The sequence below is a fragment of the Delphinapterus leucas genome, chromosome 11 (assembly GCF_059928025.1).
Source record: "Delphinapterus leucas isolate spDelLeu-1000000601 "Yukka" chromosome 11, BTC_Dleu_Yukka2, whole genome shotgun sequence".
Lineage (NCBI taxonomy): Eukaryota > Metazoa > Chordata > Mammalia > Artiodactyla > Monodontidae > Delphinapterus > Delphinapterus leucas.
Genome location: NC_143139.1, coordinates 44554066 through 44567863, shown reverse-complemented (window position 1 = coordinate 44567863; position 13798 = coordinate 44554066). Strand labels below are relative to the sequence as shown.

The window sequence follows — 13798 nt, the reverse complement described above, 5'->3', positions numbered from 1 at the left end:
TTCATTCCTGGTAAATTCCACTCATTTAATCCTAATTCACTAATCCTAATCCTCACTTCACTATGGTAAAATATCAGAAATTTTAAAGTAGCTTTCAAAGCATTGCTTATCTTAAAAGGCAGCCACCATTGTCTTAAAGCCACTAGCTCAAATAGTGTTAGCTGGTTTAGGTAATGTATGTGTTGAGTCCTTTTGGAGAGAGGATATGGGAGTCAGGATCCCTAGCCTTTTCATTAACAAAACACTGTTACATTCTACTTTTCAAAAATCCTACTGTATAAAGCGTGGGATCCTGGGCCTCTAGAACGGATGAGTTTCAGGATATAATGTCCAAAACAGAAGCAAAAAGAATTGTATATGTGCCTATGTTTTTTTTTCTGAATAGGGGAATTTACACCTTTATAATAATCTCAGTCTAAATTATGTATTCCAAAAATAAAATTGAGGATTAACCTAGGTCACAGCTATCTTCCAATGGTGTGAATACAATCTCTATGGCATTCAGCATTACTTAACACCATATTTTCCTGAATTATTTGAGAAAACGAAGTCAGAAAGTAGCAGTAATACTGCTGTGGCTACTTTACCGACGGGGGAGCAGAGTTTGCTTCTACAATTGCCCTTCGCGTATCAAAAATGCCTCGACTTGGGGGACGGGAAGGGGTCGGCTATCTTAGGACTGCATGGCTCAGAGAAGAGAGTTCCTGCCAGACCAGCGAGTCCTGTTCTAAATTCATACCCTTATTTAGACCTCGTCACCACCCCAGACTGGAAATACCCGAACGGCTCACTGGTTAAAGGAAGTGACTGCCGGCAGCTCCTGACCCGGAATCGGATCCTGGTCCCGCCCCCTTCCCCAGGCTTCGTTCTGCAACAGGCGTGGGTCACGCTCTCGCTAGCTCTCTTTCTGCCGCCATCTTGGTTCCGCGTTCCCCGCACAGTAAGTGCTGTTTTCGTCACGACTTTTTATCCGTAGCCATCCGCCTTTCTTGCGGGCTGAGCCGCCCCGAGGACTGGGAACTAAGGAGAATTGTAGGTTTTATGGGGCCACCGGGTTCCTGCTTAGCCCTGGGCAGTGTGGCCTTGGGGCCTCCGGACAAAATGGGGTCTGCTGTTGGTGTCCTGGCAAAAGCAGGGCAGAAAGGCCGTAGGCCGCGAGTCCAGGGCTGGGGAGATGGGAGCCGTTGCGGCGTCGGGGATGGAAGTGGGTTGCGTCTGGTGTTGGGAACTGCTTCACGAGAACCTAGAGGAGGTTAAGGGGTCACAGCCTTGGAACAGCCCCTCCGCACGCGCGCACACACACACACACTTCTTATTGTGACAAGCGAGTGTTGGGACCTAGGACACCCTGTTTCTCCTCCTGGGTCCCGAAAGTCGGCAAACGGCAGTCCTTGAGGTCCTAGCCCAGGAAGCGGGGCGGGGGGGCGGGGCGGCGAGGGGAGACGACTGTTCAAGGTAGCGTCTGAAGTCTCCCATCCCGTGCTCAGGAGCCAGACCGCGAGCCTCTCCCTCGGGTGGAGAACGCAGTGGTAATTGCTTCTGTGTGGGATTTGGAGTGTGGAATAAAACGAATCCCTGGGCACTGGGAAATCCGCTCTCTGCAGAGTGTAGAGGAGCGGTAAAAGGTGGTGGTTCTGCTGATCAAAAATGGGAGGGTTACGTCGTGGTTTTCACCTATTCCAGCTGCTTTGGGGAGGGTTGTCCCACGCTTATGGTTTTCTAACAGCCCTCCGCAGTTTGAAGCTTCACTCTGGGTTGGGCAGCAGAACGGATCCGAGTCATTTCAGGCCTCCTTTTTATTCCCTTCAGAAATGCCCGGTGAAGCCACAGAAACCGTCCCTGCTACAGAGCAGGAGTTGCCACAGCCCCAGGCTGAGACAGGTAGGTTCCCCTAGACCCCTTGCCCTTGATTAAGATTGTAAGATCGACCCTAAAACTGTTTGGTGGGTTAAGTGACAAATAGAATATACTTGTGTATTTCAGTGTTGACTCTCATTAAAGAAGATGGAGCTGTAGCTTTACCAGGGAGTAGAGTCCCTAATAGTAGCTTTCCTGAAAGGACTTGCTTAGAGAGTGGAATAAAAACCGTATATTTAAGATTCGGGAACGTTAAAACCTCCATGGCTTGCTTTGTAGGTTATGAGAGCTGCCTCAAAGGTAGCTCTGTTGTGGAAGCCTCCCCTCACATAGGAAAACTGAGCAGGAAAGGGACTCTGATTCTTACCTGTTGGAACTAGGTGACACACTGGCAGGTCCAGGAGACCTGAGCTTTTGTGAAGTTCCAGCCAGCAGGTTGCAAGGTTTTAGATGGCAGTGCTTGGCATTGTGCCATCATCACATGTCTGGATAAGATGTTTGCTGATGGTAAATGTGTCCTACTGGGCCCCAGGGCCCTCCTAGATTGGTTAACTTGTTTTATGGATTGGTGCTGAGATGTTTCTAGCGTGCTGGAACAGTGCCTGCATCAACAGCTTATCTGGAACCAGAATTGAAATAGAGCCTTCCTTTGACTGCTCTTTGGCTTTGGAATTAATGAATGTAGAACATAGTGTAAGGCAGGTTTTGAATTCTGATTAAAATACATTTCTATAAAACTTGAGAAGGGGTAGGGAAAAAAATTTTTACGGTAGTCTCTTGCTGATTAGTTGTGCAGAGCTAAATGAAGGGAATTTTCAGGCTGTGACCTCCATCCTCATCTTTTTTATTCCCCCTTTATGGTAAATTCATTATTTCTTTTTAAACTCCACCTGTGACTTAACGGCAATTTTTGTCTCCTTCTGGAATTAAAATAGAGTTGTTTATAGTTGAAAGCATTAAGGTTCTCCCTCCCCACCTGTCTGATTTTAGCAGCTGAAGGGATTAATACAGCTGCTAGCAAAGAAAAAGGAGGGGGCCTCTGAGCTGGGAAGTAAACTATATGAAATCCTTGAACTGCAGGGGACTTAAGGAAGGTAAAAATAAAGGACTGGTCTCTAAAAGATTCTGTAGTTTCAGTGCTAACAAAACTTTAGAGAATCTCAACTTGATTTTACAAATGTGGAGACTGAAATTCAGATGAATTTAGAATAATCTGGATCAAGCTTCAAAATTAATGCTATTTGCTTCTGAAGCAATCCTTAGTGCTGTTAAACTTACTCCTGAATATTTTGAGATTGCACAGTAGGTTAGATGATAATATTAAGTAAGCACCAGTGATGAACACTTGAAGTTTTTTTAATACATAACTATAATTAAATAATTATTAGAATGAATGAGGAAACTGACTCGGGATTCGTTATGGTGTCTAAAGCGAGTAATTTGGGCCTTAATCCCATCTTGAGGTCCAGTGAGATGAAAACATTCTAAGTTTCAAATTCTGATTAATATGTTTGAGAACATTTGCACTGTAATCATAAGATTTTCACCTACCAGCTCTTGAGGAAAAACTGCTTGAGCCACCTGTCTTTTCTGTAGTTGGGATACTTTTGGTTGAGTGAATTTGGATGCTATAAGCTTTTTTTTTTTTTTTTTTTAAATAATACTCCCTTCTAGGTGTTGAGCATTTGTTGGTCTAATCCTGTGTTACCTCCTGATTAGTAAGCGTGGTATTTTCTCATCATCTCGGAAACCTTTTGCTTAGGTTTACCCAGTGCAGATAGCGCCTATTTTGGCAGAATGGCATACTCATCCGGATTAAGGGGTGGGGATCCAATGTATTTTCTCCACTCCAGCTCCCTACTTTCAAAATAGAACCACAGTCTGGTTTATCAAGTTGAGTTACAGTTTCATAATACAGTTCCTACCCTTGTGACTGAGCTGTCTCTCGTGGTCTAATTCATCTTAGATTGATGTTTGGAGACTTAACATTACTTAGAGACTGTAGAGTCCACCCATTTGTGGTTGGTTTTTTGTTTGACTTGGGTAAGTAAAATGAGGTATAGGGAGGCTAAGTGAAGTAGTATTTAATACACAGTATTAAGGGTCAGATTTTTCCTGACTTAGTGGAAGCCTGAGCATTAAAAGGCCTGTTTTTTTATCATTCAGCTCTGATTCCCCATCATTATTGCTACTGACTATCTTCCTTGTTCCAGTTTTCGGTATTTGTTTCAGTTAGTTCATGCTCCTTGGGTAGACAGGGTAGAACTGTTCTAGTGGTGATTCAATGGCCTGTGAGAAAGACTTAGAGTTTGTTTGAGGGGGGAAGGGAAGAGCACAACTGGGAAAGGGTAGAAAGCATGCTGTTCCCAACTTACTCCTGGGCCTGTGCTCCCCATTTAGAGACTAATAGGCTGCTCTTAGACTGTTTTTCACCCTAAAATATTTCACTTACTTTAGTAGAACTTGGGAAATGTGGGAGATGAGGAGAGGGATGTATTCTTACTTGACCACTGAAGTATGTTTGGGGAAGATTGCTGTTGCTTGTCACCTTTGTCTAATCCTGTATGGTGACTTTCATTCTCAGATTTAAAATTCCAATGTTTTCTGTGAGGCATGTTGTACCAAGTTGGGCTGTATAACTCACCTTTGTTTTTTTCCTTCCCTTTCCTCCTTTATCCTCTTTTTTTTTTTTTTTTTTTGCTTTTCTCCTCCAGCTTTGCTTCCTGTGTCTTCAGCCTTGAGTGTCACTGCTGCTTTAGGGCAGCCTAAACCTACCCTTACCCCTACCCCTCCTTGTTCCCTGGCCTCCCAGCAATGCCCTCTGGCAACCCCTAACCAGCCTTCCTCTTTCCTTTCTCCCTCTACTATTGCCTCAACCCCTTTTGAAGCTCCTTTTCCTGAGTCATCCACTGGGACAGCCCTGCCTTTGGGAGCTGCCCCTCCCCCCGTTGGCACCCCAGCTTTCCTACCAAACCTAATAGGGCCTCCCATCTCCCCAGCTGCCTTAGCTCTGGCCTCTCCCATAATAACTCCAACTCTGAAAGGTGTTCATTCCTCTTCAGCTCCCTTGGCTCTGGTGGCCTTGGCTCCCTGCTCAGTTCAGAAGAGCTCTGGCTATCCACCTAACCCTCCTAGTTCACCTCCTTCAGTTGCTGTGATTGAGTCAGGGTCAGTGACGTCTCTATCAGCTCCAGTTGCTTCCTCAGAACCAAAGGCCTCTCCTCTTCAAGCTCCCTCTCAAGTAGTCCCTAATCCAAAAGGTACCCCCAGCCCTCTAGGTATAGTCAGTGCTGTTTCTTCCCATCTTGTAACTCCTTTGGTCTCTCTTCAGTCTGGACTAGCCTCATGTCCTCAGACGCCACCTGCCACTCCCTTAGCCATTCCTTCCCCTCAGGTCAAAGGCATCCCTATTTCCTCAGCTCTGACTTCTCCACAAAACCCTGCAAGCCTCAGCCTAAAGGGATCCCTTAGTCCACCTGCTGCTTTATCTCTTTCAACTCAGTCTATTCCTGTGGCTCCTCATGCCCCCCCAGTTTTCCTCACTTCTCTTGGTTCTCCTGTTCAACCTTCAGGTTCTAATATTCTGTCAGATCCCATAGAGGATACTGTTTCTGTAGATCATTCTTCCACGGGTACCTCTTACCCTTCTCAGAGATCTGTAATTCCTCCCCTTCTTTCCAAAAATGAGGTGGTTCCTACTGCTGAGGCTGCTTTTCCAGTGGGAGCTCCAACTTCCCCTCTGGCTCTGTCTGCTGACAAAGGCCTCTCTACTATCACTGACATAGCCTCTTCCAATGTAGCTACCTCTTCTCTGTTATCTCCTACAGCCTCTCTGATTCTCAAAGACTCTCCTAGTGCTGCTCATCAACCTTTGGTGGCCCAGATTCTTGGTTCTTCTCCAGGGAGGCCAGGCTTGAAAGAAGCTCCTGTTTCTTCTGTTGGAACCACCCCACTTGGGATGGCTAACTCCTCTACAGTTTCTGCAGCATCTGTTACCTTTGAGGTAGCTACTTGTGTCTCTCTTCCAGTTTCATCAGGTCCCATGAGCAGTAAGGACTCAGTTTCCCAAACTGCCTTGGTTATGGTGCCTGTGGCTCCCAAAGAGCTTCCTACTCCTCAAGTAACCACCACTCTGGGGATACCTGTCTCTCAACCTCTGCCAGCCCCCGAGAACCCCAAAAGTCTCCCTGTTTCACCAGCCCTGGCAGCCCCTAAAAATCTCCCTTCTCTCCAAAGTACATCATCTTCTCTGGAGATAGCTCTTTCTCCTGAAGCCACCTTAGCAAAGAAGAGCTTCCTAGAGCCTCTCCCTCTAGTTAAGCCAGCCAGTACTACTACCTCTTTTCTGGGGGTCAACTCCCCAACCTCTATAATCAAGACAGATTCTTATGCAAGCCCAGATCCAACTAGTCTGCTTCTCAAAAGTTCTCTCACTACCCCAATTGTAACTACATTTCCTTTGGAAAGCACTGCCATTGATGGGATGGCTCCTACAACTGCCAAAGGTACCTCTACTCCTATACCTGTAGCCAGTCCTTTTCTAGAAGGAGCTGTCTCTTTAGATTCTAAAAGCCACCCTGCCAAGAAGAGTACTTCCACTCTTACTACTTTACCTTTGGTCCCTCCAACCTCTGAAAGTTGCCCTCTGGCTCAAGCTGTGACTTTATCTCCCCAGAATGTTTCTGCTTCTCCAGCTACTGTGGCACAGGTCCCTGAAATTCCCAAGTCTGAGTCTTTTCCCCCTCTTCCTCCAGCTGGTACTCCTCAAGGTGCAAAGAAAGTTCATGGTATTTCTCAGACTTCAGCATTGGCACCTGTGGCTTCCTCTCCTGAAGGGTACCCAACTGAGGATTCTGGTGCTTCTGTTACTGCATCTTCCAAAGGAACTTACCTAACTGACTCCCCATCTCCTCTAGGGACTAGTGTGTCTCCTCAAACCAAAAGAACTCCAACCAAGAAGGGTTCAGCTACTACTACCTTAAGTCTTGCTCCTTCTGTTTCTAAAAGTGTACCTGCTATCCCTGATACTCCTGCTGGAAATCTATCATTCACTATTTCTCCAGTTGAACCTTCCTCTCTTCCAGAGGCCAATCTTTCTTTTCATGTCCGTAAAGGATCACTAGCCAAGAAGCATTCCCCTACTCCCCCATCCCTCAAAGAGGCTCCCATTCCCCTACCTATGTCTTCTCCTTCCCCCAAAGCGGGGCCAGCAACCCCATCCCCTAAAGAAACCCTAACTCCTCCAGCTGTGACTCCTTCCTCCCCCAAAGGAGCCCCAGCAGCTCCGTCTCCCAGAGAGTCCCCAGCTACCCCATCTCCCAAAGAGGCCCCCAGTCCCTCAGTTGTGGCTCCTCCTTCCCCCAAAGGGGGACCAGCAACCTCATTACCTAAAGAGACCCCCACTCCTCCAGCTGTGACTCCTTCCTCCCCCAAAGGAGCCCCAACTACCCCACCTCCCAAAGGAGCCCTTACTTCCCCCAAAGGGGGCCCAGCAACCCCATCTCCCAGAGAGCCCCTCACTCCGTCAGCTGCGGCTACTCCCTCTCCCAAAGGGGGCCCAGCAACCACATCTCCCAAAAGAGCCCCAGCTACCCCACCTCCAAAAGGGGGCTCCACTCCCCCAGCTGTGGCTCCTCCCTCCCCCAAAGGAGGCCCAGCAACTCCATCTCCCAAAGAGGCTCCTGTTCCCTCAGCTCTGACTCCTTCCTCCCTCAAAGGGACTCCAGCCCCCATAAGAGCTCCAGCTATCCCACCTCCCAGAGAGGATTCCACTCCCCCAGCTGTGGCTCCTCCCTCCCCCAAAGGAGGCCCAGCAACTCAGTCTCCCAAAAGAGCCTCAGCTACCCCACCTCCCAAAAGAGATTCCACTCCCCCGGTTATGGTTCCTCACACGCCCAAAGAGGCCCCAGCAACTCCACTCAAAGGAGCCTCCACTCCCTCAGCTGCGGCTCCTCCCTCTCCAAAAAACGCCCCAGCAACTCCATCACTCAAAGGAATCCCCACTCCCTCAGCTGTGGCTCCTCCCTCCCCCAAAGGGGGCCCAGCAACTCCATCTCCCAAAAGAGCCCCAGCTACTTCACCTCTCAAAGGAGACCCTACTCCCCCATCTGTGGCTCCTCCCTCCCCCAAAAAAGCCTCAGCAACTCTGGTCCCCAAAGAGTCTCCAGCAACCCCAGACCCCAAAGAAGTCCCCACTTCCCCAGCCATGGCTCCTTCCTCCCCCAAAGGGGGCCCAGCAACTCCATCTCCCAGAAGAGCCCCAGCTGCCCCACCTCTCAGAGGAGACCCTACTCCGCCATCTGTGACTCCTCCGTCCCCAAAAAGAGCCTCAGCAACTCCAGCTCTCAAAGAGGTCCCTACTGCCTCAGCTGTAACTCCTTCCTCCCCCCAAAAGTCTCTAGCCCCGAAAGGGGGGCCAGCAACCTCATCCTCCAAAGGGGCTCCCACTCCCCCAGCTGTGATTCCTCCCTCCCCCAAAGAGCCCTGTACTTCCCCAGTTTCAGTCACATGTCCCTTGGGGTCCACTGCACCTCAGGCATCTAAAGGGCCCCCAGTAAAGAAAGGCCCCACAGCTCTCAAAGCAGTGCTTGATGCTCCAGCTCTAGAAAGTGCACCAGTCGTCACAGCTCCCACTCAGAAGAAGAGTTCTGTTTCACCTCCTGTGTGCCCAGATCCCTCAGCTCAGAATGGTACTAAAGGATCCCTTCCTGCAGTGGCTGCAGCTCCTCTACTGACAGTCTGCACTCAGAAAGGTTCTTCTCCAAAGGCTCCAAAAGCCCTCCCTACTTCTCTCTTAAAGGGCAAAGACTCTTTCCATTCCCCAAAGGGCCCCTTGGCTCCTCCTGAGTCTGAGACGTCTACCCCTTCAGCAGCAGCTGCCCCAGAGAAGGTCCTTCCTAAAGCTGGATCTGCATCTGTCTCTCCAGCACCTACCCCATCGGTCTCTCTGCCTCTTGCTCCCTCCCCAGTTCCCCCTCTGCTCCCTAAACAGCAATCTCTGCCGTCCTCACCTGGGCTGGTGCTGGAATCACCCCGTAAGCCCTCAGCCCCTGCTGATGAGGATGAGCTGCCGCCTCTGATTCCCCCGGAGCCAATCTCGGGGGGAGTGCCTTTCCAGCCGGTCCTCGTCAACATGCCCACCCCCAAACCTGCTGGGATCCCTGCCCCAACCCCCTCTGCCAAGCAGCCTGTTCTGAAGAATAATAAGGGTATTTGCCTTGGTTTGCCGTGTGCATGGTGTGTTGCCCACAACCCTCTGGGGGCTACCCACCGATACTAACCGTAGGATGCGCCGCTTTCTCCAGTATATCTGCTTGTGTTTGGACGTAGAACGATAAGTTTAAATGCAAAAGCTCTAGGAATATGAAACAGAATCTTGGTTTTCACCTCAGATGGTCTGTTGTGTACCATCCTGTGTAATGTGGTTCAGACTAACTCTGGATCTGTCATCTTTTTTACCTAACTGATCTGACATTGAAAACCAAGACCTTCTAGACCTTTAATTTGCTCTAAACTCTACTATGTCACTAACTTTGTCCCTGGGCCTGGGATTTGCTAAAATATTGGGAAATCTAGAACTACTTGAATTTCTTTTCACATCTTAGACTTAGTAATAACCAGTGCCCAGGGACTCCCTTTTCTTAAAAGACCTATTTTTCCTAGCCTGGGAATGGTGCAGGTGTATGCTTTTTCCCTTAGTAGTCTATTGATGCTTGGCCTTTGAATTGAGGGAAACTTAAATATGTGAATTATTTTTGGAAGAAATGGAAGAGGTCACAAGAGAGTATCTAGTAGAGGTGCTACAGAACTGTAGATCAGCATTTTTGAGAATCTTCAAGCTGTGTTGATTAGATCAAACTGCTAGGGTGAGTGGTTTGAAAATAAGGCTAAATGTGTGTACACAACTGCTTTTGGCCTCCCCCAACCCAGTTTAAAGGATGAGGGGAAATCGTCCCCCACCCCACCCCCAGTCTGCCTCCACAATGTGATCTTACTTTTTTTTCACTTAAGTATACCTGGAGGCACCTTGTTTACCAGAATCTTTCTAAGACGGTTGGGCTCTTGGGTAGAATTTGGCGTTACATAAGTCATTGGTGTTTACCTGTGCCAAGAAGTGAAGACCTTGAGGGAAAGGAAGCAGTTACATAAACTGCTCGGCTGTATCTAGTAATTATCTCTCATTTCTGGGGCTGGGTCTTTAATAGATGTGTACACACTAGTTTGTGACTGAGTTGGGGGCTATCGTATCAGTACGAGCTGGCTTCATACAAGTCAGTTGGTTTACACTTAATTTTGCGAGGTCTAGCATAAGCCAGTGACCTCTAGTCTGGGGAGGCCATGGTGAGGTGCCTCTTCCTTGTAATCTTTACTATAAAATAGTAAAAGTTACTTGTCTTCTTAGGGTCTGGAACAGAATCTGATAGTGATGAATCAGTACCAGAGCTTGAGGAACAGGATTCTACACAGGCAACCACACAACAAGCCCAGGTAGGTATTCTCTTTTTTTTTTTTTTAATAAATTTACTTATTTATTTTTGGCTGAATTGGGTCTTCATTGTTGCACGTGGGCTTTCTCTAGTTGCGGCGAGTGAGGTTTACTCTTTGTTGCGGTGCGTGGGCTCCTCATTGCGGTGGCTTCTGTTATGGAGCCGCGGGCTCTAGGCACACGGGCTTCAGTAGTTGTGGCACATGGGCTCAGTAGTTGTGGCTCACAGGCTCTAGAGCACAGGCTCAGTAGTTGTGGCGCACGGGCTTAGTTGCTCCGCGGCATGTGGGATTTTGCCGGACCAGGGCTCAAACCTGTGTCCCCTGCATTGGCAGGCGGATTCTTAACCACTGCACCAGGTGGGTATTCTCTTAACTTACTAGTGTAAGTACTAGTAAGTTAAGGAAGTCAAGGAAGCATTGGAGGACCAGTGTTGATCAGAGAAGCTGACTTATGTATTTGGAGCTGTGAAACTTCATGAAGGGAAAACCACATAGGGATTGTGGTATCCAGGTCTTACATTCCAGTTTACTCATAGCTGTTTGATCTTCTTAGCTGGCAGCGGCAGCTGAAATCGATGAAGAACCAGTCAGTAAAGCAAAACAGAGCCGGAGTGAAAAGAAGGCACGGAAGGTAAGAGTTTAAGTTATAAAGAAGGATTAAAGGTGCTGATGAAGCACCTTTCGAGAGGGGAAACTGTGGTGGAACTCTTGGTAGTGGTATAAACACGTTTAGTTAAACTAACAGAAGTTAACTATGGCAGAAAGCCCAGGAGGCCTGGAAATCAATTCTGTATTGCTATATAAACTTTTCTTAGCCCACAGAAAGTCTTTGCTTAGAATGTAGTTTTATTATGTTCCTTACTTCCTGAAGCTGCTTCTAAAGAAGTTGAAAACCTGATGTTCTTTTTTATTCTTTAGGCTATGTCCAAACTGGGTCTTCGACAGGTTACAGGGGTTACTAGAGTCACTATCCGGAAATCTAAGAATATCCTTTTTGTCATCACAAAACCAGATGTATACAAGAGCCCAGCTTCAGATACCTACATAGTTTTTGGGGAAGCCAAGGTAAGGAAAGTTCTTGAGAGTTGCTCTAGACCAGGCTTTCTCAACCTCAGCGCTATTGACGTTTTGGGTCAAATAATTCTTTGTTGTGGAAGGGCTGTCTGTTTAGCAACATCACTTGCAGTGTGATGGGGAACAAAATCACCCCCCCCCCAATGGAGAACCACTGCTTTAGACCTAAGTTATTTCTTTGTCTGCAGTAATATATAATCCAAGTGAGGCCACGTGATTTAAAGATACGTAGTAAGTTAATGTGAGGTGGGTTTAAGAGCGGGAGCTTGGAAAAGATATAAGTGATTTCTTTGATTTGCTGCTGATCAATCTACTCACATGAATCTCTCTGTTTTCTGCCTTATAGATCGAGGATTTATCTCAGCAAGCACAGTTAGCAGCTGCTGAGAAATTCAAAGTTCAGGGTGAAGCTGTCTCAAACATTCAAGAAAACACACAGACTCCAACTGTACAAGAGGAGAGTGAAGAGGAAGAGGTATGTAAGGAAATCTTTTGTGCTTTTAATCCTCACAAGATAATATTATGTTTGTATTGATGGGTGGATTCTATATTATTTTAGACTCTTGAACTCCATTGAGTTAAGTAGCTTTTGAGTTATATTAAGAGCTAGATTCAGGAGATGCCTGACAGAACTACTGAAGTTGTTCTTGCCTTTAGTTTATTAAGTGTTTTTTCTCTCTCTTTTAGGTTGATGAAACAGGTGTGGAAGTTAAGGACATAGAATTGGTCATGTCACAAGCAAATGTGTCGAGAGCAAAGGCAGTCCGAGCCCTGAAGAACAACAGTAATGATATTGTAAATGCTATTATGGTAAGTGTCCAAGCCTTTATTCCTTGACTCCCTCTGCCCTAACCAATCGTGGGTGACTTTATTTTCTGTGCTTAATATCAGCCAATTAGGAAGCCTCTTTCCAAAGCCTTTTCTGAGTTGCCTCAGGTTTTAGTGACCTGAATTCTCTCAATTTGCCTGTAACCACCTCTGATGATCTCTTTTCTCTTACAGGAATTAACAATGTAACCATCTTGAAAAGAGGACCTTTTTTTGGTGTTTCAAAAGAGTAACTGCAGCTGGGTTTGAAATTTGTACTGTTTCTATCATTAATAAAGTTATGGCTTCTTGTTGGATGAACTCAATTGGCGCTTGATCTCTTCCCCCAAAAAAACATGAAAGCTCTAGAAATGAAAAGGTTTAGTACTTCAGGTTCCCCTCTTAAAACCTCAGCCTTTTCACCTCTTGTGAGAAGATAACTGTTCAGGCTATCTATTAGGAACTTCTTGTTCTCAGAGACAACTGAAAGTTTCTCATTTCTTTCCCAGATGTTAACTAGTAGCAAATCCTGATTATTCTTATTCATTTTTTAAAATAAATTTATTTACTTTTTATTATTTATTTTTGGCTGCGTTGGGTCTTCGTTGCGGTGCGCAGGTTTCTCATAGCAGTGGCTTCTCGTTGCAGAGCATGGAGGCACGCGGGCTTAGTTGCTCCGCAGCATGTGGGATCTTCCCAGACCAGGGCTCAAACCTGTGTCCCCTGCGTTGGCAGGTGGATTCTTAACCACTGCGCCACCAGGGAAGTCCCTGATTCTTCTTTATTTAATAATTATCCCCTTCTCTGACCTGCGATCTTTCTGAATACATATTGGGCCCCGTCTGGCTTCTGTGGCAAGCATTTCATGTTGGTTACATCTTGTCATGTAAGAGCTTGGGACAGAGTTGGAGAGAATGCATAGTGGGTGGGGGTGAAATGACAGTACTTTGTAGCAAATGAAAAGGTACCTCACGAAGGAGAGATTTTGACTATTGATATACAGTACAAGCACTCTGCTCTTAGACATACACTGTACAGGTATATATTAATCTACAAAGTAAATTATGATTACGGTAGCCATAGTTATGCTAGGATAATAAATGAAAACCAGAACTGTACCAGGCAAACTGGTACATACAATTAGCCAGTTTGTGATAAATATAGATAGCTCTATAGAAGTCCTAAGAAGAATAAAATTTCTGCGTTTAGGTTGTTAGGAAATGGTTTGAGGGAAAGTGGAGGGCTTAAAATTTGAAAATAGGAAGCCTACAAGTAAATGTAGAGTCAAGAATCCTAAAATGATTAAGTGGTAAGACACTTAGAACGCATATTAGGATAAGAATAAATTAGACTAACATTGCTGAAGTCTTTTGGAACTAAAGTTTAGATCTTTTTTTTATTATTTTCTCAATCTCTGAGAAAGTAGGCATTATTTTAGCAGTTGTGATTAAAAGCTGAGGACCAAAGAGGTTAAATGACTTCCACAAAGACCAGAGCCCTTTCGCTGTGGTAGGCTACTCTGGAGAAGCACAGATGGGTGTCTGGGGGAGGATGATGATCTGCTTCCATTTCA

The 13798-nt window shown here is 46.4% G+C and overlaps 1 protein-coding gene across 8 annotated transcripts; it reads left to right on the top strand.

Annotated features, from left to right (window-relative positions):
- Positions 1-807: 807 nt before the first annotated feature.
- On the top strand, positions 808-12551 carry NACA (nascent polypeptide associated complex subunit alpha). 8 transcript variants are annotated; one of them, XM_089920876.1, is made up of 9 exons: positions 808-940; positions 1788-1881; positions 4572-9065; positions 10259-10344; positions 10898-10975; positions 11263-11409; positions 11765-11893; positions 12106-12228; positions 12421-12551. In XM_089920876.1, exons 2-9 carry the CDS (start codon positions 1812-1814, stop codon positions 12433-12435), a joined length of 5142 nt encoding a protein of 1713 aa, XP_089777002.1. In that variant the 5' UTR covers positions 808-940; positions 1788-1811; the 3' UTR covers positions 12436-12551. The 8 variants fall into 8 exon arrangements, with proteins under 8 accessions (XP_089777002.1, XP_089776999.1, XP_022427508.1 ...); XM_089920873.1 differs by having other exon boundaries at positions 855-940; positions 1810-1881; XM_089920874.1 differs by having other exon boundaries at positions 935-1032; positions 1810-1881.
- Positions 12552-13798: the final 1247 nt, after the last annotated feature.

What these genes read in the sequence shown, in the direction of transcription:
- NACA (XM_089920876.1), top strand. Translation starts at nt 1,812, where the DNA reads ATGCCCGGTGAAGCCACAGAAACCGTCCCTGCTACAGAGCAGGAGTTG. An exon ending in ACAGCCCCAGGCTGAGACAG is followed by an intron (nt 1,882 to 4,571) that starts GTAGGTTCCCCT and finishes TTTCTCCTCCAG; the next exon opens with CTTTGCTTCCTGTGTCTTCA. An exon ending in AGGAGAGTGAAGAGGAAGAG is followed by an intron (nt 11,894 to 12,105) that starts GTATGTAAGGAA and finishes TCTCTCTTTTAG; the next exon opens with GTTGATGAAACAGGTGTGGA.